Source organism: Lactuca sativa, chromosome 4 (assembly GCF_002870075.4).
Source record: "Lactuca sativa cultivar Salinas chromosome 4, Lsat_Salinas_v11, whole genome shotgun sequence".
In the NCBI taxonomy this organism is placed as follows: domain Eukaryota; kingdom Viridiplantae; phylum Streptophyta; class Magnoliopsida; order Asterales; family Asteraceae; genus Lactuca; species Lactuca sativa.
The window spans coordinates 196,047,480-196,069,562 of record NC_056626.2 but is presented as its reverse complement, the minus strand read 5'-3'; the positions used below and the strand labels follow the sequence as shown (position 1 = coordinate 196,069,562).

Sequence of the window (22,083 nt, the reverse complement as noted above, 5' to 3'; positions counted from 1 at the left end):
TCAAATTCCATAACACTTGTTTTGGTCATAAAAGTTACAATAAGTAAATATATTTTCAAAAATCAAAAATACTAAAATGCTACATATGAATTATTGAAATTAAAAAATTAAAAAGCATAGCAACATTGAATGTCTCTCATGAATTTAGGAATCAAAACATCAGCCGTAGAACCACTATTTGGTTCAACAGTTGGCTCAACTAACAGAAAGAAAAAAAAAACCGATGGCCATATGTTGATGTTAATTAATTTAAAAATCAAAACCTTGAAAGAACACATGGTCATGTTAAGATTATGATTGAATTGACTCAAGTAGAAGGTGGGATTTGCCAGTTGTTTGGGACTGGTCCATGGTCATATATGACTTCTCTATGACAAGACCACACAAGTTTTATCGCTTCAGGAGTTCCTATTCCCGCACCTCTTGGATCTCCCGCAGGTCCAAACCTAACAACATACCATTTAGCATCATAATTTCACTTTCAAGAAAATAAAAAAAGAAAACAATAAATGTCAGGGTTTTTTTCTACCCACCAATGATTCTGTGGTGCTCCGGTAGTTCTTGCTCTAAGCCCAACATATGTAGTTCCATTAACCGTATGCCCCAAAATATCCTGTAAATGAGTCCCACTCATCACATGCTTATAAAAGGAGTCCGAGGCTTTGTTTTGAAAATGCCGATACACATTGTGAGGTTTTCTTTCTTGTTTCAGAATGAAGAAAGGTGCAAGTCGAATTTTTGGAGAGTGCGGGTGTAACTTTTGGGGTGGCTTGAGAGATTAGTCTATGTGATTATAAGTTATAACAATTTATCATATAGTGGAACTTTTTTTATTTATCTAGGCCATGGTTTTTCTCCGGTTTTGAAGTTTTTATGTCTCGAATTTCTTTATTATTTTTCATTGGGTAGGTTATTGGGAATCCTTGACACCATTTTCCCAACACATAATAAAAAGAAAAAAAATCGGTCAAAATACCTGAATAAACAACGGATCATTAGAGACCACAGCAGCGGTTAAATGTGCATGCATCTTTTCAAGGGCTTCCAACACCATTGGAATTTGGGTATCTTTATACTCGGTGATAATCTAAACAACAAAAAGAAAAAGCATTAATATCAGTTTTTATAAAGTTAATTAATAAAATGTTTTTTTTTAAGCTAGCTTTACCTGGAATGGGCCAAATATTTCCTTTGTAACAAGCTCATAATGTTCTTTCTTTAGTATTTGTTCAATTGGAACAAAAATAGCTGTTGGTTTTATAGCACCATATATTGAAGGAATCGAATGATTTTCCAATTCTTCACCACCAAATAGTAACTTTGCCCCTGGAATCCTAAGCAAATTGTTCTTGTGGTCCAGCATTGCTTTTGTTGTGAACTAAAGGGATGAAACAATTAGTTCAGGGGCAAATCTGGAAATAATAATTTAATATTGAAAATTTTAAAGCGGCTTAATTTAATACACACTTAACTGTAAGAACAGGGCCAATAGTCAAATCATCAAGCTTCCTCCTACCAGCAAGAGTGCTTAATTGATGCATGAATGAGGTTTTGCCCCAATTCTGAAAGGAATAGAATCTGTCAGAATTTGAATCTCAGGGGACTAAATTGTAAAAGATCAAAATAAATAAATAAAAAAGTAGAAAATTAAACCTCGTGCACGAATAACAATGATTGTGCTGAGCACTTTTGACCACTACAAGCGTATGCATCTTGATCACAAACCCATGAAACATAATCCACCTATCAATAGCCATACAAGTACAATTTTTAAATATTAAATCCATACTATAATTTCAAAAAAGAAAATTAAAATTTTATAGTTTAATGTGTAAAATAAAATAAAAAAAACCTCATGAACATCAGGGCCAAGGATCTTCCAGTCAAATCCTGCATCTTCTAATTTAACTCGACCATTTAAATCATAAGCCAACTTATTTGCTACTCTTGAGCTACCCGTAAAAAGTGTCATTCGTGGATTTGCCTGATAATTGAATCACAATAGTTATATAATGGAGTATTATTAATAACCAATTTCCAAAAAATTATAAATTGTTAATGGGATATTTATAGAAAGACCATTATATTTTGGGTAAGTTTGTGGTTTAATTTAACCACTTATACTTTATTTTTTCAAATTAATTCATACAAGTTTCAAACGGTATTTCAAATTAACCATTTTGACTTGTTATATATGATATCAAGAAAACATGTCAAAATGGTTAATTTGGAAAATTTTCTTTTGACATGTTATTTTGAATTGTTATATATATGATGTAAAGATAACATTTCAAAATTCCAAATTAACCATTTTGACTTGTTATCTTTACATCATATATATAACAATTCAAAATAACAGGTCAAAAGAAAATTTTCCAAATTAACCATTTTGACATGCTATTTTGACTTGTTATATATATGATATAAAGATAACATGTCAAAAGTTTAAAGTGCAATACTACCCAAACCATAATGTTTTTTTTGTAATTTTGCTCAATGTTAATATTAAATTTTAATAAAAAAGATTGGAAAACCAACTTCTAAAAGTAGTTTGTTCATTGTTCCTCCATCAGAATTGATGAAGTCAACATCTTCCATAGGCATCCCACAAGCATGGAGTAATCGAAGCATTTGCTCCATTACAATGCATACCTATAAACATGCAAAATATAAAATATTAAATATAATTATAAAATATTAACTATTTTATACAATTTTATGCGTTATAAAAACTCACTTTGCTATCGACTTTAAGGACAGGCTTGTTTCCCATATAAAGTGCTCCCATTAGCTGGAGTACAGGAATCTCTAGAGGAAAATTAAATGGTGTAATTAACGCCACCTGTGACAACAAATAATACATAATTTTTTACTATTTAATAAATTTAATAATTTAATTATAAAAAATAATATTTAAAAGATGTCTTACAGGGCCATAAGGCCAACGGAAACCATGACTTTGTTGACCAAGATGATTCCCAGGTACTCCAAAAGATCTTGCAAGAAAACGTACCTATTGAACAATTTTAATTTTTTAATCAGAAAAATGTAGTTTTTATATATTTTTTTAATGTGTAAAAATACATTAATTATAAATCTTAAGTACTTGATCACTTGAGAAATTCTCAAGAAACTTTGCTGTAACATAAACTTCAGCATAAGCCTGTTGGTAACTCTTTGGTGAGACTCTTTGTACTAACTTGGTAAAGAAATCAGAAACCTGAAAGGGTATAAAAGTAAATCATTACAATAAAATATAAAAACAAAATCAGATGTGAAAATGTACATAGCTTTTTTTTTCTTTTACTATAAGTTTAATTAATACCTCAGGTGTGGAAAGAAGATGTCCTGCTTTTGCGGATACATCTCCATATAAAAGATATCTATAAATAACATTTATATCAATACCTAAAAAATTATCAATATTTGATGATATGTATAAATTATAAAAGTTGTGTAATTAATTAGAAGAAGACCTCTCTGGGGATTTGAATGGGTTATGAAGGCCATGTTTAGGGCACTTAGTTAAGCTTTCTACAAAAGGCTGCATAAGATAATTAAAAAAAAAAAAAAAATAGATAAGTTTATAAACAAATTTTCAATTTGGAAGAGAGTAAATTGGTCTTTAAATAATGCATATACCTTTATTCCACTTTCATCTACTTCTGAAACTTTGATGAATGATTCCCCATTTAGAGGATCCAAAATTGTATTCCAATTACCATCTTGTATCCATTTCCCCTGAACTGTAAATTATGATAAAACCATGATTGTCAAAAAATAAATAAATAAATAAATAACAATTTCAATGATTCTACTAAAATTGAAGTGATTACCCAAACTTTGTACTTCAGCAGGCTGAGAGCCTGATATCTCTTCAGCTTTAACAGTTGCAAATTGCAGTGAATTAATGAACCTGAATCAGACATATCACATACATGTATAATATTTATGATTTATCAATGCAAAAACAGAGATAACTCTTAGTCTTGCTTATCAAAATCTTGTAATTTCGAGAATTATGTTTCTCATGCATGTTTTTTTTATCTTTGTTCCTATAATTAAATGAAATTATGAGTATTGTGCATGTCCTTTTGGGTAATTGAGATTTTTAGAAAACGATTAAACAAAGAAAACGAGGAAGCTGAATGAATCACATAGCCATTGATTTTCAGATCGACACGATCGTCAAACCAAATATGAAAATGCAGCCCAAATAACAACGACATGATAAAGCACATGAGTATGAACAATAACATGAGATTTTTAGAGCTTAAATCACGATTGTAACACAGAAAAACAGAAAATGATTGATCGATCAGAATCGTAACTTCGTAGACGGATGAATGAAAAGAAGATGATCGAATTAATTAATGGAAATGGAAGTAGAAAGATTACCTTGAGAATCTTAAGGAATGAGGAGCATTGTTTCTGATTTGATTGCAGAATCGAAGCATCGACATTGTAATTGGATTTGTTTGGACGAGTGGAAACTCGAAACCCTTGGTGTGTTTTTAAAATTGGTGTTACTTTGTTAATAGAGCTCAACTGCTGAAGGGTGAAAGCGATTCGTACGGAGTATGTCGCGGTGGTTCGATGCGCCACAGCGGACAAACTCCACGTGTCTTGACCCAATCATAGTTTGACAAAATCTGCTTTCTTTATTTATTTTTTTAAATTTTAATTTAATTTTTTTTTTCTTTTCTTACATGCTCTCAAGTCTCAAAGTGACACTGTCATAAAAAAGACAATGGATCTTTTTAATTTATTTGTTCTTACAGAATTTAAAAGTAATATATTTTTAAAAGGACTTTTATATTGGCATAATTTATGTTTTCGTATATTTCATCGGATGTGACATCGAAGAAGATATGATTAAATCTCATTGCATCACTAGAAATTATGGGTGTTATTTTATATGCCCTTATATAAAAAAAAAAATCAAATACATACACACTCACAGAGAATGGGTACACCAAATAATTTGAGATAAATATAGAATAAGTCGAAACTATTTGTTAAGTTTTTCACAGCATTAAACTATCAACTTATCAATTGAAAAGAAAAAACTATCTACCAACTTATCAATTAAAAAAAAAATTACCACAATAAAACTTATCAATTTATTTGTGGATTCGGTATTTATGTTATTTTATTGGTTTTTGTATGAGTTCGCCTATTTAATAATTTGTCGAAAATCTTTGTGATCCAATATAATGATTGAAAAAGTTCATATAAAGAGATTACAAGTTTGGTTGTTTTATAATATTTATTATAGAGTTTTTTATTTTTTATGGATAATGTAGGGACTCTTTTGTAACACTGTGTATGTATTATATATCGTTAGGTAATGCATTGTAAACTTTAAATTTAACGGGGATTTTCTACTATCCAACATAGTATCGAGTCTCTATTTCTAAGGAACTTGACATGTCCTCTTTATTTTTTTCGGATATGTACTCGGCCCTCATTGACAAAAATCATCAGTGACCTCCATGTTGTCGTCGTTGTCGATCACGATCCTTGACCACCATCATCTTTGGTGTCGTTGTCTTGTGATCTCCTCCTGTTTCCCTCTACCTTCACCGATTTGTATTGTCTCTTCCAATGTCGATCGTATTTTCACTCAAGGATTTACGTAATCCAATCACTATAATCCTTATACTCACTATAAGCATTATCGGACTTTATTTCTATATTTAGTACTTTTATTTTTATATTCTTCTGCTTATCCCTCATGACCAATATTGTTGCCTCCTCCACCATGGTACCCTCATCACACCAACCGACATAAACCCTAATTAATGTCTGCTCTCGGTTTAGTTTTAAACTCACTATAGACGGTTCCAAATACAAACGGTGGTGTTGTTTCATCTTGGACATGTATGAAGGTACTAAATAACCAGGATAAATCAATGACAAGGTGACCCTATGATGATGAAAGTGAGGATGAAATCATGGGTTTACTATTTACAGTTACTCGAATATGCTTCATGACTATATCCTAATGAATCAAACTAAATTCCAGGATCATAGGTTCACTCATAAGGGTCACTTATCTTTGTTACACAACATAAGCCATGGAATGACCAAGTCCATGTTTTAATCACGTTTTATAATTTTAAGCATCCATTTGGGATTAGTGCATCAGAATCACCATATGATCATAGAATTCAATCGATTACTTGCTTCTCAACTCCATTACTTATAATTATAACCAGGATTCATGATTGGTTTTTACCTAAACCCAAATTCATCAATATAAATAATTTTCTAGCTTATAACCAAGTAAAACACCATAAAATGGGTTAGAAAACAAATCATGTGTAACACCCATGAATTCGGGCTAGACGTTTAAGGGATATAATTACTATTATTATTTTTTTTTAATAGTTAAAATCCTCGAATAGGATAATTGTAAATAAATAAGAATTATTTGTACACAATATGGGTTATATAAATGATAATTCTATTTAATTATTGTGTACATGTTTTATAGACAAATAATATGGGCTTATAATATTTGTTTAAAACCTTATACACTTAACGAATTACGTTAAATAATATTTATAATAAAAATAGTATTTTGAATAGATAATGTTGATGAAAGTTGTAGTAGTCGTGATTATGAACCCGTAAATATAAAGAACGTCATAATATGACGTCATATAAGGAAGTTATGATTTTTCGAAGTTACGTGTTCGATAGAGTGCGTCGGTGTTTGTTGTAAAACACAAAATGAGAATAGGTTACTCGTTAGTCAAAACAATGTAAACAAGAGTTGATGTGCTTGTAAATACGAATCTATAGATATAAAGACCTTCGAGAACCGAGTTCGTATGAAGAAATTATGAATTTCATAAAGTATTTTTATAATGTAATATTTATAGATTGTAAAATAAAAAATATAATGTGGATTAGCTATTGAGATCCAAAGAACGCAAGAATTTACCTACATATGGCGATGTGGCACCACCCGACGAACGATACGTGGCACCAGAAGACTCCTCCCCTCCCAACAACTCGATGGTGACGTGGCCCAACCAGAAGCCGCCATGTGAGCAGGGTTCGACATGTTTTTCAAAAGTTTCTGCGTATAGTCTGATTTTGTGCCTCATTTCTTCACACATTAACTCCCAAACACTTCTTTCTATCTCTAGAAATCCAATCTTCTGAGTTTTCTAGCATTTTAATGGGGCGATGCAACGTCGGAAAGCTTGGCCGAAAGAAGTATTTGGCGTCAAAGTTTCCAAGTTTTTGCTAGAAAACATATGTGTTTGGTACACTTACTATGCTTTTAAGTGTAACTTACATTTAAGTTCATAGTCATTATTAAGAAGGTATAAATAAGATTTATCGATAATTCCATTTAGAATATTGATTGGTCTACTTATGTGAGTGATGTCTAGGCAGGATCTTAGTGAGGTGCTTCAAGTGGATTTTCCAAATAGTATATTTATATAACAAACATATCCTACATCCAATATGATTTCACCTAGCCATCCCTTATTTGATAGAACTCGAGATTCATTGGGGTTAATGAAGAATTCGGAAATAGTTAACATAACCTTATAAATACAAAATATTCATTGGGTTTTTTAAGTGGAACTGAAATTTATATTTAGGTTGACACTATAATGTTATATTTTAATTAACAATTTAAGTATTTTGTCCAAACTGTTCAAAAGTTGTAGCTTTAAACTGATAATGGTTTACATATAACAACATATTAAATCTAATAAATTAAGTATAATATGTTAAAAGTTAAAGATATAACTTTATAAGTAGAAGTAATATATTATTTTAATATTGAAATTTAGTTTATTTATGATTACACTTTACGTTGATATTTATTTAACCTTATTAACCAAGTTATAATCATTATCAAAAAGACACTACAATTTATCATTTTTAACTATTTACAAAATATTCTTTGGGTTGTTTAAGTTAAACTAAAATTTATATTTAAGTTGATCATTTAATGTTATATTTAAATTTATAATTTAAGTATTTTATACAAATTGTTCAAAAGTTATAGCTTTGAAATGATAATGGTTTACATACAACAATATATTAGAACTAATAAATTAAATATAATGCGTTAAAAGTTAAAAAAACATAAGTTTATAAGTAGAAGTAAAGATATTTTTTTAATATTGAAATTTAGTTTATACATGATTACACTTTAGGTTTGATATTTATTTAATCTTATTAATCAACTTACAATCATTATTAGAAAGAAATTGAAAAGTCATGTGAGTTTCAAATGAATGTGGTGAAAGGAAAAATGCATGGGAGTTTCAAATAAATGTGGTGAAAGGAAAAATGTTTCCTTTATAAGTATACAATGTGAATGCACGCGTATTGCGCAAAAGCACCTATATAGTTGAAATTTATACAAATATATGTTTTTTTTAATATAACAATAACGTTGTTGTTAAGTTTGATATAATAATTCGTATACTAAATTGATATACTATATTGATTCTTTTGAATTATATAATAATATACACATCTATTATAATTGTATAATCTCAAGCGTTTGAATGACTTCTACCTGCGAGTTACTCATGAATATAATTAAATATAATATATGGATTAATGTTATTTATAGTTTTTGTTATTGTTAATTAATTTTTTAAAATTTATTTTCTTAACGTTTTAATTTTTATCCTAATAATTATTTAAAACGTCAGACATTGTTTTTTTATTTTAAAGGTAACAATATAACAATTTATATAGAGTTATGTTAACTATTGTTATTGTAAGTTATTTTAAGCTACTTATTTAAAAACTTTTAACGATTATACAAATATCTTTAGGAAATATTTTAGTTAAATTGATATTATAATTTAGTTTTTGCATTTAGCACTACAATTTATCACTTTTAACTATTCACAAAATATTCATTGGAATTTTTAAGTGGAACTTAAATTTATATTTAAGTTGACACCGTAATGTTATATTTAAATTAACAGTTTAAGTATTTAGTCCAAACTGTTCAAAAGTTGTAGCTTTAAATTGATAATGGTTTACATACAACAACATATTAAATATAATAAATTAAATATAATGTGTTAAAAATTGAAGACAACTTTATAAGTAGAAGTAAATATATTATTTCAATATTGAAATTTAGTTTATTTATGATTACACTTTAAGTTTGATATTTATTTAATCTTATTTACCAAGTTATAATTATTATTAGAAAGACACTACAATTTATCAATATTAACTATTTACAAAATATTATTTGGGTTGTTTAAGTTAAACAAAAATTTATATTTAAGTTGCTCCTATAACGTTATATTTAAGTTTATAATTTAAATATTTTATACAAATTGTTCAAAAGTTGTAGCTTTAAAATTATAATGGTTTACATCCAACAATATATTAAAACTAATAAATTAAGTATAATATGTAAAAAGTTAAAAAAAAACATAACTTTATAAGTAGAAGTAAATATATTCTTTTAATATTGAAATTTAGTTTATATATAATTACACTTTAGGTTTGATATTAATTTAATTTTATTAACCAACTTATAATCATTATTAGAAAGAAATTGAAAAGTCATGGGAGTTTCAAATTTGTAACGCCCGTAGATTAGGGCTAGTCAATTTAGAGACGATAAGCATCAAAAAATGACTTTTTGATGGAAGATTATTTAGAATGATTAATCTTAACCAAGTTGTAGTATATATCACAAGGTTTCCATGTATATAAAGAATGTCGAAATCTGAGTTATAACGAAGAAGTTATGACCTGTCGAAGTTTCGCGACAGAACCGGCACGACCTAGCGCGACCCAGCGCGACATAAATAGTGAATTTAAGGTAGATAGATATCTATCCTTAGTGATCTAAACGAGAGTCGAAGATTTCTTCGATAGTAGTCCAATGATAAAAAGACAGACGAAAACGGAGTTCAGATGAAGGAGTTATGAGTTTATAACGGAGTTTTTCTGTCCCGGCCTACTAAAGATAATATATAAGTAATATACTTATAATATATTAAAAATAAAGTCAAAATTAGCCAATGGAGTCTAAACGAGAGTTGTAGAGCATAATCTCACCTTCGCGTCGATATAAAGAACGTCGAAAACGGAGTTCGTATGCGAAAGTTATGAATTTCTGAAGTTCGGGGCGCGAAACCCCAAAACTGTCAGAGACCACGACGTGGCAAGCAGTGCCACGACGTGGCAAGCAGTGCCACGACGTGGCAAGTCTCCTGACACCTCCAGGAGGCCCCCGGATGCAACTTGGGATGACGCATGCAGTGACGACCAACCCCACGACGTGGAAAAAGGTTGCCACGACGTGGCAAGGGCCAAATTTGCCCTATAAATAGATTTGAAGGGCCAGACGTTTAGGGTTGCTATTTTCTCTCTTCTCTCTCTCCCGTTTTACCTTGATTTGCATGCCAGAAGTACCCCGAAGCCCCGGTATCATTCTCGAGTCCCGAAGCAAGATCCGAAGCCCCGAGAATCCCGAAGAGCGTGATTCCCGAACCAAAGCTCTGCCCGCGAGAAGTTCGATTTTTGTGAAGATCTTCTAGATCTGCGGAGAGATACTACTTCTACAAGCCGTAGTGCTGTCCGATCATCTTCTGATCAAGTGAGTGTATAGTCACTTTCGTCTTACACATAGATATGAAGTATTTTATAAAATACGTGCTATGTGTATATATATATAGTTGTTTATATGTGTGAATGTGTGGTCACTTTCTTCTAACACATAAATATTAAGTATTTGCTATGAAATATGTGCTGTGTGTATAATATAAAGTTGTTTATATGTGTGAGTGTGTAGTTACTTTCTTCTAACACATCAATATTAAGTATTTTCTATAAAATACGTGTTATGTGTATAATATAAAGTTGTTTATACGTGTGGGTGTATAGTCCCTTTCATAAACACTGGTATAATACAAGTATTGTTTGAATGTATTAAGTATATGTTTGGAAGAGTGTGTGGTTACTTTCTTCTAACACATAAATATGAAGTATTTGTTATAAAATACGTGCTATGTGTTTATATATTGTTGTTTATTTGAGATGAGTATGGAATGAATGTTTTATATAGTTTTTAAATGAGTTAAACTGTATATGTATTTTATATCTACAAATATGTTGGGTAGAACATGGGTAGATGAGATAGTTGGTATGTGATAAAATGATGAGGTATGAAAGATGATTAAGAATGATATTGGTAGATGCACCAATTAAGGAATGTCATAAAACTAGCAGATGCGCTTGAGAATAATATCGGTAGATGCACCAAGTAGTAAATGTCGTGATCTTGGCAGACGCGCCAAATAGAGATTGTCGTAACATAGGTAGATGCGCTTATAGGGTAATCTTGGCAGATGCGCTTATAGGATAATCTTGGCAGATGCGCTTATAACATAATGTCGGCAGATGCGCCTAAAAGAGAATGTCATAAACCTGGCAGTCGCGCCTCATAGTGTATGACGTAATCCTGGCAGAGGCGCTTAAAGGATAATATTGGCAGATGCGCCTTATGTAGAAATGGAAGTTTGTGCTAATTCCTTAGGTCAATCCTTAGGAATGAATGAAGGAAGGATAGTTGATTAATAGGGTAAAACCTTAAGAAATAAAGAAGATAATGGTGATGGGTAATTGGGTTGATTGTTTAACGGTTGAATATAATAATTATATTATTGTGGGTCGAAAACCCTATATGCTCACCAGGCTCCCAAGCCTGACCCACTCAGTTTAATTGTATCACAGGTATCGATACGAAGCTGCTTTGCACTGAGAGATTAAAGGAGATGTAAATCTTTAGTATAAATAATGTAAGTTCTGTTTATGCTTATGTGTCTGTATCGGAACATGATATCCCGAGATTTTGTTATATAATAAAAATACATTTCTTTAAAGAAATGCTTTGATAAATCTTTATCATATTTTGGGAACAAATTCCGCAACTGTTTTCTTTAAAAGATTACTCTGATTTTAAAAACAAGCATAAACAAATCAGTCTTTTCTGACCGTGAAATTGGGGATGTCACAAAATTAATGTGGTGAAAGAAAAAATGCATGGGAGTTTCAAATGAGTGTGATGAAAGAAAAAATGATTCCTTTATAATATAGTATGATATGATATGATATGATGATATGATATAGATATAGATGTTATTTGTTAATGGTTTTCAATTCTTAATGCTACAGTTCAAATGTCTCGGCTACAAGAGTATATTTTATTACCAGTTTCAGTTTTTTTTAAAAGTAATTATAGGGAAGTTGTTAGCAGTAAGTGCACTTAGATGTTCTTGGCTGGTGATGACAAACGATGGTAAGAAAGTTTAATAATTTGTTTGTTAATCATTAAAAAATTAAGATGATACATCTTCTTACATGATCCCCATGTACATAATGATTTTAATTCCAATCAAAACTCTTCGAGTACATAATGTGTTTCTAAATCAACATTTGTTCTATTTAACAAATGTGATTTTATGATTTAAGTAAAATGAGTTTGATTATTCAAAAAACCTACGGGTTACAGGGCGGGTTTGGATATCTACTAATTCGGTGGATAAGGGTATGGGTTTGATTATTTAAAACCCTGCGGGTTACGAAGCGGGTTTGGATCGGGTTTTGGAATTTGTTAAAAGGGTTTGGATTAAGGTCGATTCGCTCCAAACTCGCCTCATTGTCAGGTCTAGTTGTAAGCAGCTCACGTGATGTTACTATAAAAGTTTTGGGATCTTACCTATAGTCGGGCACAAAGATGAGGATAAAGAGACAAATTTCGAATGGTGTTAGAAAAGTGGATTTTAGGGCTACATTGATGATCTCACAACATTTTATAGCATTACACTTTCAAATTTTCACTAACTAGGACATTATACTTTGAAAATTACATCAAATTATAGCAGCAAATGGCTGCAAGTGTATGACATTGCTATATAATTAGGCGGATTTCTCAAAGTACAATGCTGTCACACATTTGGTTGTCATAGAATGGAATGTAATTCAATAACAAAAGTTGAATAAGCCTGTTATTTTAAATTATGATCATTTTTTGGGTTTTGATTTTGGTATATGTAATAAGGGTCTTTGTGTCTTTTTAACAACTAAATCTATCATGTTTACTATTATATTCAGGTGATATAACCATATGAATCTTTCCACTAAATAGGGAGGCTTGGAATATGGAATATGATCTAATCAATCATATTAGTTGCAATCGCCAACAACACAAATGACCTTGAAGTTGAACTAATGGTTTTTGATGGTAGGAGAAAACTGATATATGTGGCTTTGTGGTATGATATTCAGAACCATACATCAGAAAACAATAATAACCTGCATGTTTTTATTTTGCAAAGAGAATTTATAGTAATTCTTTCTTGATGGGTTGTTGATGACTGTATGGTCTAGGTTGCCCTTGTGTCATGCTAGGGTGGTTATTATTAACACTCCCGATGCACCGAGTTTGAGGTAAATTGTTATCAACACTCGCGATGCAACCGAATCGGATGTAAATGGTTATTAACACAAGCATGGACATGTAGAAAATATTCGTTAACCATAATTTGTTTGTTGGCCAATAAGTCATCCACTCGATCCAATTTATATTCGGTGGTGCTCTTATTGAACTCTAACAACTAACGCTTTGCTTTGAAGGACATTCACATTACAAATCATCTAGACACGTGGACATGGAGAGGCGACAAAACTGTCATCTTCACGTCACTCGAGTGTAAAAAAATAAACATTTAAATGGGGCAACACTGAGTTTCATACTTTTGAAGTTTTATGAATCAAGTTAAAATAAATTAATAAACACAATCATCTCAATTCTCAAATACACAAAAAAAAAAAAAACACAACAGATCCTAGAAGCCCTCCGTTAGTGCAAAAACACGCCCTGCCAATGGTGCTCGCAATGCAGCAACAGCTTTTTCAATCACCTAAATATTCATTCATTCATTCAACCACATCTCACCTCAATTTCTATCACTATTTTTTATTACTACCTAGAGAAGGGCATTTACGTCTTTTTAAACAAACAAAAGATCTAACAGTAGTCCAAGTCCAATGTGTGTCAAACACGGTACAACTTGTTACGTTGTATACTGTCATAGATATTAACAAAGATTGTTTCTTTTTTGGACCGAATGAGCTGGAAAAATGACCATTTTACCCTTATGTCTAAGGACAAATTAATAAAAGGGGTTAATGGTAAAGTAGTAAAACTTACATCCAAGTGATACCGAGCTGAAAAGTGGATCAATACAATTGCTTTGTTCTCAAATCTTTCAGCATGACTGATTATCTGATTTACCACAACAATCAAAAGTCAAAAGTCAAAAGTCAAAAGTCAAAAGTCAAAAAAACAAAAGATTTGACCTCAGATAAATGTGTGTGTCCATAGTCTCTTGCATTCTCCACTGACATTGTATTCTCCACATAAGTACTCTAAACATGAAGAAAACAAACACGCAAATTAAAAAAATTAAAAAAAAAAAATAATAATAATGATCAAAAACAGATCTTCTTGCCTCCATAATGAGAATCTTTGCTTTTAATGCATCAAGATTGTGAGGATCAAGTATGAAGTCGGATGTAGTATCCCCTGTAAAAGCTACTTCAGGTGATGTTGTTGTATTTGTTATCTGTCAAAAATAAAAAATTATTATATTTTTTACTATTTGATTTATGTCAATTATAAATTAAAAAATATATATAATTTGAAAAACAAAGACAAACCTCCACACCTGAGAACTTCAATTTCTTGATTTCTTCCCCTTGAAGTCCAACATATTCAGGTTTAAGCTTTTGTTTCACAGAATAAACTATATAACCCTGATTCATATGAGTCAAAAACTTGAGGAAATTAATATCAAACAACATCATATAACTTTAATGATAATAAAGTTGATAGTATTTAAATTTTAAAGTCCTTTTGTTGTGTGAAAAAACAAATTGCTTTACACTAAACTTTCCTTTGTACAATATGTTCCTTCAACTTTATACATTTTTTATTAATTATTTGTATAGTATTTTTTTGATATACAATATTTGTTGCTTGTGATATTATATTATAAATTCATGTTTAATATTTATTAGGGGTTTTCTGCAGAAAAGTCCCGTTATTTTGGGAAATTTTTTGATAAAGTCCTAGATTTTTTTTTTTTGAACTGAAAAGTTGTGATTATTTAATATTTTGCCTAAATTAACGAAAAAGTCAAAATTTTTATTTTAACAGGAAATGACAGATTATTATGTAAAATTAAATAATCAAGACTTTTCTGTTAAAAAAAAAGTAGGACTTTATCAAAAATTTCCCAAAATAATGGGACTTTTCTGCAGAAAACCCTATTTATTAGAGTGTGTTAAATGTAATATATTTAATTGATAAATGGTTTTTTCAGTGATAAGATAATTTAACTAAAACTAATTGTATACGAATAATCTATTTCGGTTATAACTGTCTAACATAATAATTTAAAAGTTATTGCAATATAAAGATAAAAGATGTGATTCAAATTTGTAAAAACCAAATAATATAATGGTTATTTACTTATTTTCTAACTTTTTAGCATTAAAAAAAGGCATCTTAGCAATGAGTAAAGAAAACTAACCTGACTTGGGATGACATGGCATGTCTTAAATGCTTTTACTTTCAAATCTTTTCTCAAGTAGAACTCTTCCCCTGAGATACAAAGATATTGATGTATCAATTTGATTTAAGTATTTAACATCGACTGAAATTAGTAAAAATAAAGTGAATTTCTTTTTTTTTTTTTAATTACCAATATCTAATCCAATCAATGTATGCTTCAATTCTGATTGATCCATGGCCCTATGTGCTTCAAAGATCTTTTCAACATTTTCTTTAATGACTTTTGGTATAATAATTGTAGGTGGAGCCATTCTGTATAAACCACGAGTTGCAACATACATAGGCAATCCTCCCTAAAAGAAAAAAATAAACTTTCAACTTTTTATAATAATATTCAAGAAGAAAAATACTAACAATATAAAAAAAAGAGAGTGTGTTTGTGTGTTACATACAATGTGATCCATGTGACCATGAGAGATGAAGAGGAATTGTTGAGAAATGGCTCTTTGAGGGCATTTTCCAATATCAAAGGCTAAATTAAAACTAGGGAGAATTATACAAGTTTCATGTCCAGCTATTGATAAACCTTCAATTGGGTATCCTTCAATATTTAAACCTTGTTTCTTCTTTGTTTCCATTATTATCAAACTGAAGATTCTGGAGAAAAGGGACAATGAAAAGCTTTGGTGCTCTTGTTTCACTTCTGATTGTAATAAGCTTACACCTGTAAGTATGTCAAACAGGATCACTAATGTTCTTGAAATAAATTCGAAATAAAACATCAAGAAGACTAAAAATGGCATCCGAGGTTGCAAATGACAGCTTTCTATGCACAGATTTTCAAGTTATTACTCCTACAAAACCGTTTGGATGAGGTACACAACAGAAATTTTTATACACCGTGGTTTCTATCTATAAATTTCATATTTTTTTAATGATATTTGTCTATTTGATCGAGTGGCTCCCCACCATCTCGCATTGACATTACATCGAACACTTGGCGGACGATCACTAAATATACACTTATCCGACATTAGAACTATGCAATGAATCCTCTAATCAAACAACTTTACAGAACACATCAACAAACAAAATAATCTAGCAAAGAACTGCATATGCATTCACTAAACAAACGTGTCTCGTTTTTTTATCACCTGCATAAGCAAGCACGCATGGGTATGAAGTGGAAGAGAGAGAGAGAGAGAGAGAGAGAGAGAGAGAGAGAGGTACCTATATCGCGGAGGCGGAGACGCCGGAGATTACGAAGACGAAAAAGAAAACGGAGTAAGGGAAGGCGAGAGAGTACATGGGGTTCGGACATTAAACCGTGAAAAACCTCTGGTGTAACGGGTTATGTGGTCATATCCGTTTTTCCTATCGGATCGGTTCGGATTTGTTATCTGGTTTATCCGATTTTAATACTCCAATGCTAATTATGAAATGAAATTTTAGATCTGACAATTCTCGACACGACTCACGAAATGACCAGCGACACGACACGAAATAAACGGGTTTGGGTTGAGTTTTACAACCCACCAACCCGTCAACCTGTTTATTAAACAGGTCATAAATGAGTTTATGTCACAACTACGAATTCTATACCTTGTAACAATAACAATGATAACATTTGTGAACCAAAAATGTGAAAGCATGTATGATGCTTATTTAATAACAACAAAAATTTCCATCAAACACCCTATACAAACTTTCAAATAGTCAACGAAAGCTGTAAACCCTAAAAATTCCGATTTAAATCCATTTTGGACTAGGACTTCCTTATTGGGCCTAATGGGCCAATATGTTTCCAATTTTGACTACTTTGGGCTTAGGACCCTTAAATGGACGCTAATTGGACCCATTTGCATGAAACATAACATTTTGGGCCTCATAAGCCTAGAATGGACTAGTTATCTTTAATGGGCCTTATTGGGCCATAACAAATCTAATTAGCCCTAATGGGCCATAAAACTCATACTTGATGAATATTGGGCCGTGAATTTCTCTAAAAGGGCCAATGGGCCGAAAACCATCAAATTGGGGCCATATTATGCACTCAAACACAAAAAGGCCCAAAACATTCCTCTGATGCTCTCCTTAGCCCATTCTCGGCCAACATAAAAAAAAAATTAAAAAATAAATAAAAAATAAAAAAACGAAATGGAGGTTGACTTTGGAGGTGCCACCTCTATATTGCACAACAAATAATAAAACAATTACATCCCATACTACCATGCAAGGCTCATGTATCCATGGAACTCTCTCTCTCTTCTCCCCTCTCTTTTTCTTCTTCGGCCGATAACACAAGGAGAACACACCCACACAACTTCAAATTCTCATTCCATGTTCTCTCAAGAACACTTTCCTTTCCTCCACCAAAATTTCGAGATCTAGGGCTTTTCAAGAAGGTTATTCCACAATAATCATCATCATTGGTAAGTTATTATTTAGATCCATAACCTAGACTCTTTACTTCATCAAAACTTCTTCCTAACTCGCACAATTTTCATGATCTACTCCTTAGAAGCTTCTTAAGTTTGAGATCCACCCAAGAAAGCTTGCTAGGGCCGAAAATAGCATCAAACTTCTTTCATTTCTTTTTCAAAACCGAGATCCACAAGAAAAGGTGAGTTCATACCCCTCTATTTTCGGTTTTCATATGTTTTATGGGGGAGAATACAAGTAAAATGTGTAGATCTATGTGTATTTGTATGCTATGTGTGATTTCATGTGTTTATGTGGTAAATATGTAATAAAAAGAATAGAAATCTCGAGACCTATGGATCTAAGAGGAAGATAAACATGATCTATGATATATTACACTAAACAAGTCAAGAAAAACTACCCTCTAAGGTTATAATAAAGATATTGCAACATAAAACTCATTTTTTGGGCTATATTTGTCAAATAAAGGGGTTGAAAGATGTCATTCACGGTTTTATTAAGGACTAAATTAGTCAAAACAGTAAAAATAAAGGTTTATATGAATATCATACTATTTAAACGGCTACAAATGTAATTTGTAGCTTAATGGGCCAATTTTTGGGCTTTTCGGCCCATTAAGCCAAAAATTGCGAAAAATGTGATTTTCAAGGGATTGAAATTATATATTTCTCAAAACAGGGGGTAAAAGGGTAAACAAAACTATTTCAGGGGTTAAAATGATTTTTTTTTCAAACAAGGATAAAAATGTAAACTTTTTGGATTTTGGGCCAAAATTGTAAAAGTTGCGAAAAGTTTGGGTTTAAATTTAAAATCTCTTTACTGGAGGGGCTGAAACTGCCAAGGAGTAAATTTTGAGCTAAAATCATCACTTAAACAAGTCTATGGGTCAAAAATGACAAGAAAATGGTTTTAGGGCCTAAAATGTCTTTTTTATATAAGGGACTAAAATAGTCACTTTTATTAAAGAAGGGCTGAAAAGGTCAAACCAATATTTTGAGTCAATTATTTTATTAGTAAGATATTTGGGTCAAAAATACCAAACTACAACTTATGAAAAATGGAAAGATGAATATACATAAATTTCCAAATATCGTTATAAACGACCGACCAGTCTCGTACCGATACAAATTTAACAATTGTTCAATCAAACATTCCGACAATTATACTATACCTAAAACAAGTAAATATTCAAATCTTTGGGCTTAAAAGTCTCAAATCATGCTTATTGGGCATTCGTGACCCATTAACATAACTTTTGGGCCCAACGATAAAAGTAAATGTGTATTGGGCCTTCTGTAACGCAATTACACACTTAAGGGACCCTCAATGGCTTTTATGTGCTATTGGGCTTAGTGGACCATTAGCATTGCTAGTAAGGTCCAAATAAATCATATGCAAAATAGACCAACGCATCCGTCGCATACTCAACAGCCTTGAATAACAAACGTGATTAGTAGGATCTCGTGGTCCTCTTCTTCTCGTCTGTTAGGCTCACCATCAATTCAAGTAAACAAATACAAGTCGATAATCAATAGTAATCAAATTCAGTTGGTATTTAGTGAGTAATAACGGGTGGCACCAACGTGTGTCGGTCGTAGTTTGTATTTATAATCAAAGTCTCCTGGAGGGAGAGCGAGAGTTTGTGTATTGATCTATACGGGGGTGATCAATTCCGGCGTTCACCAGAGTGCCAAGACAGACGAACTAGTCATTATCATGCAAACATTTTTCACTGGTACTTTTAATACAAAGCTTTTCAACCATACACGTTTGGAAATCATCATGCATATATTTACAGATCTTCACAGTTTTATATAAACAATGGTCTTTTCAGAAAATATCGGATTTTCTGGGTTGTTTTCTTACAAACTACACAAAACATTTTCTTATCAAACCTGCTTATGAACTCACCAACATTCCATATGTTGACCATTTTCAAAATAACTTGTATTCTCATGTAACTGGTAAGCTGAGGAGTAGTACCAAGTATGTTAGGGTGTTGTGCTTTTGAAAACTATCAAACAATTTATGTTATGGATTTGTGATGTTAAAACAATGTACTTAATGTGAACAATGTCAGTTGTAATATATTGATGCATGATGATGTTTATGTTATGATTCATGTATATTCATTATGATGATATTCAATTTAAGTCACGCTCCGCCGTCTGGTTCGGGGGTGTGACAGTTTCTCAAAAATATACGGGTTGACCCGCCAACCCATTTAGAATTTTAATAAAAAATTATATATATATATATATATATATATATATATATATATATATATATATATATTTTAAATGTATCAAGTATTATACATTATATATTTTATACTTTATACTAGAATATGATACCCAATATCATTGACCATTTGACCCGTGGGTAACCATATGCTGATTTATATTGCAACGCGTTTGATGTTTTCCCAAAATAATCTAAATATCCCATAATAATGACGACATGAACCGTAACGATCAACTTTAGAGGTATTAATTAATTTAATTTCTTGAGTTTTAGTTGGGCTATGATTGGAATTGGACATCTTGGATTTGATTGGGCCTTCTTGATTCTTGGGCCGAGTTGTAGGCTGCCCATAAGTCGTACGCAGGGCATAACCCATTGTATGCGGGGCGTAGTGTCCCTAGGATGCGCGGGTTATGAGAGGCGTACGCGCAGCGTACCCTAAGGTACGCCCAGCGTACACGGCCAGATGTCAAACCCTAATTTTAGGGTTTGAGACGTATTTAAACCCCATTATAGCCCCTCATTTGGCCTCCTCACATATCCTTCACTCTCAGAAAACCCTAGTTCGTCCCTTACCCCTTTGTTTGTGTGTGGTTGATCTTTTGGGTTCATTTTTGTGAAGAAAATCTTGGAAGAAGAGAAGAGGATTGGAAGAAGGAGAACTTGAGTACCTTGAGCTCAAGGATCTGGGATCATTTCTTCATTTGGCATCCAAAAGAGGTATATAGCTTCCAACTTTCCTCTTGTAAGCTTAGATCTAGGAGTTTTTGGAAGTTTGGACCTTTTAGGTCCAAAAGAAGGACCTTTATCATGCAACTTCGTTTTGGAGCTTGGGATTGCTATCCTTGAAGCTCAAAGTGTCCCCATAGCAGTAAAGTTTCGATCTTTGAGGCTTTCATGAAGCCATGCATGAGAACTAGCCACCTTTTTGGAAATAGATGGTTGTTTTTAGAAGTTTGAGCTTATGGGAGTCTTGTAAGGCATCAAGTAAGCAACTTTATGGTTTAAGACGTGGGATAAGACCTGGATCTAAGATTGTAGCTTCTGACTCGGAGTATTAAGCACTTAATAGATAAAGAACTTATTAGGGTATTACGATGAGCGTATGTGTAGGTACGCCCATCGTACTCGCCATCAAGCCGTTACGCTAAGCGTACTCTGGAGTACGCCCCGCGTAACACAGTTAGTTTGGACCTTGAGTATTGGGCCTCAGTGTGGGCTGTATTATGGACCTAGGGCCTTAGTGGGCCAATAGGAGTTAGATTATGGGCCAAGGGCAGTCTTGGGCTTATGAAGGGCCATATGTGAAGTAGGCCCAATTTAGTATGACTGGGCCATTGGTGGGCCTTTAATAGGCCAGTGGAGGACTTAGAAAGAATTAAAGGGTTTGGGCCATGATTATGACCCACACCATAGTAGGGGTAAAATAGTCATTTTACCCATCAAAAGATCCCCTTTTGATTAAGTGTTTGAATTGTCTTAATAGCCGGAGAGTAGCCGGGACAGCAGTCAGGGATCTTTCACTCGGGTTTTCAACAATCAGCTTTCCGAGGTAAGTTTCCTTCCAGTAGGAACGGGTCTACGGCCATAATGTCGGCCTGTTTAATTTGCAGTTAGTTCCGGACTTCGGTCTGATGCAGTAGTTCAGGGTGCTCGGTGTCTTTGTGATTCAAGCATGTCTATGTGTTATGTGTTTCGGACTTCGGTCCGATGCAGTATGCAGTATATAAGTTTATGTTAATTGATATGTTATGCCATATTATGTTCAGTCAGTTCCGGACTTCAGTCTGATGCAGTTAGTT

At 32.1% G+C, this 22,083-nt stretch overlaps 2 protein-coding genes across 3 annotated transcripts; both read right to left on the bottom strand.

Annotated features, from left to right (window-relative positions):
* Positions 1 to 69: 69 nt before the first annotated feature.
* LOC111905828 (delta-1-pyrroline-5-carboxylate dehydrogenase 12A1, mitochondrial) lies at positions 70 to 4,552 on the bottom strand. Its single transcript, XM_023901548.2, has 16 exons — positions 4,399 to 4,552; positions 3,837 to 3,916; positions 3,643 to 3,746; positions 3,477 to 3,544; positions 3,326 to 3,383; positions 3,107 to 3,220; positions 2,930 to 3,013; positions 2,738 to 2,842; positions 2,539 to 2,652; positions 1,853 to 1,984; positions 1,654 to 1,743; positions 1,473 to 1,562; positions 1,169 to 1,378; positions 977 to 1,087; positions 534 to 613; positions 70 to 446 (listed from the first exon to the last, which is right to left on the bottom strand). The coding sequence occupies exons 1-16, from the start codon at positions 4,461 to 4,463 to the stop codon at positions 308 to 310; spliced, it is 1,644 nt and encodes a 547-aa protein (XP_023757316.1). The 5' UTR covers positions 4,464 to 4,552; the 3' UTR covers positions 70 to 307.
* A 9,171-nt stretch (positions 4,553 to 13,723) lies between these two features.
* On the bottom strand, positions 13,724 to 16,983 carry LOC111905827 (tRNase Z TRZ1). 2 transcript variants are annotated; one of them, XM_023901547.3, is made up of 9 exons: positions 16,826 to 16,983; positions 16,048 to 16,319; positions 15,786 to 15,948; positions 15,615 to 15,685; positions 14,740 to 14,835; positions 14,532 to 14,645; positions 14,380 to 14,448; positions 14,231 to 14,305; positions 13,724 to 13,940 (listed from the first exon to the last, which is right to left on the bottom strand). In XM_023901547.3, exons 1-9 carry the CDS (start codon positions 16,914 to 16,916, stop codon positions 13,866 to 13,868), a joined length of 1,026 nt encoding a protein of 341 aa, XP_023757315.1. In that variant the 5' UTR covers positions 16,917 to 16,983; the 3' UTR covers positions 13,724 to 13,865. The 2 variants fall into 2 exon arrangements, 1 of the variants encoding a protein (XP_023757315.1); XR_002855008.3 differs by having other exon boundaries at positions 13,872 to 13,940; positions 14,231 to 14,297.
* Between the last annotated feature and the right edge of the window lie 5,100 nt (positions 16,984 to 22,083).

What these genes read in the sequence shown, in the direction of transcription:
- LOC111905827 (XM_023901547.3), bottom strand. Translation starts at nt 16,916, where the DNA reads ATGTCCGAACCCCATGTACTCTCTCGCCTTCCCTTACTCCGTTTTCTT. An exon ending in GCCATGTCATCCCAAGTCAG is followed by an intron (nt 14,836 to 15,614) that starts GTTAGTTTTCTT and finishes CATATGAATCAG; the next exon opens with GGTTATATAGTTTATTCTGT. An exon ending in GACACACACATTTATCTGAG is followed by an intron (nt 14,306 to 14,379) that starts GTCAAATCTTTT and finishes GTGGTAAATCAG; the next exon opens with ATAATCAGTCATGCTGAAAG.
- LOC111905828 (XM_023901548.2), bottom strand. Translation starts at nt 4,463, where the DNA reads ATGTCGATGCTTCGATTCTGCAATCAAATCAGAAACAATGCTCCTCAT. An exon ending in AGAATTTCTCAAGTGATCAA is followed by an intron (nt 3,014 to 3,106) that starts GTACTTAAGATT and finishes ATTGTTCAATAG; the next exon opens with GTACGTTTTCTTGCAAGATC. An exon ending in TCCTTAAAGTCGATAGCAAA is followed by an intron (nt 2,653 to 2,737) that starts GTGAGTTTTTAT and finishes GCATGTTTATAG; the next exon opens with GTATGCATTGTAATGGAGCA.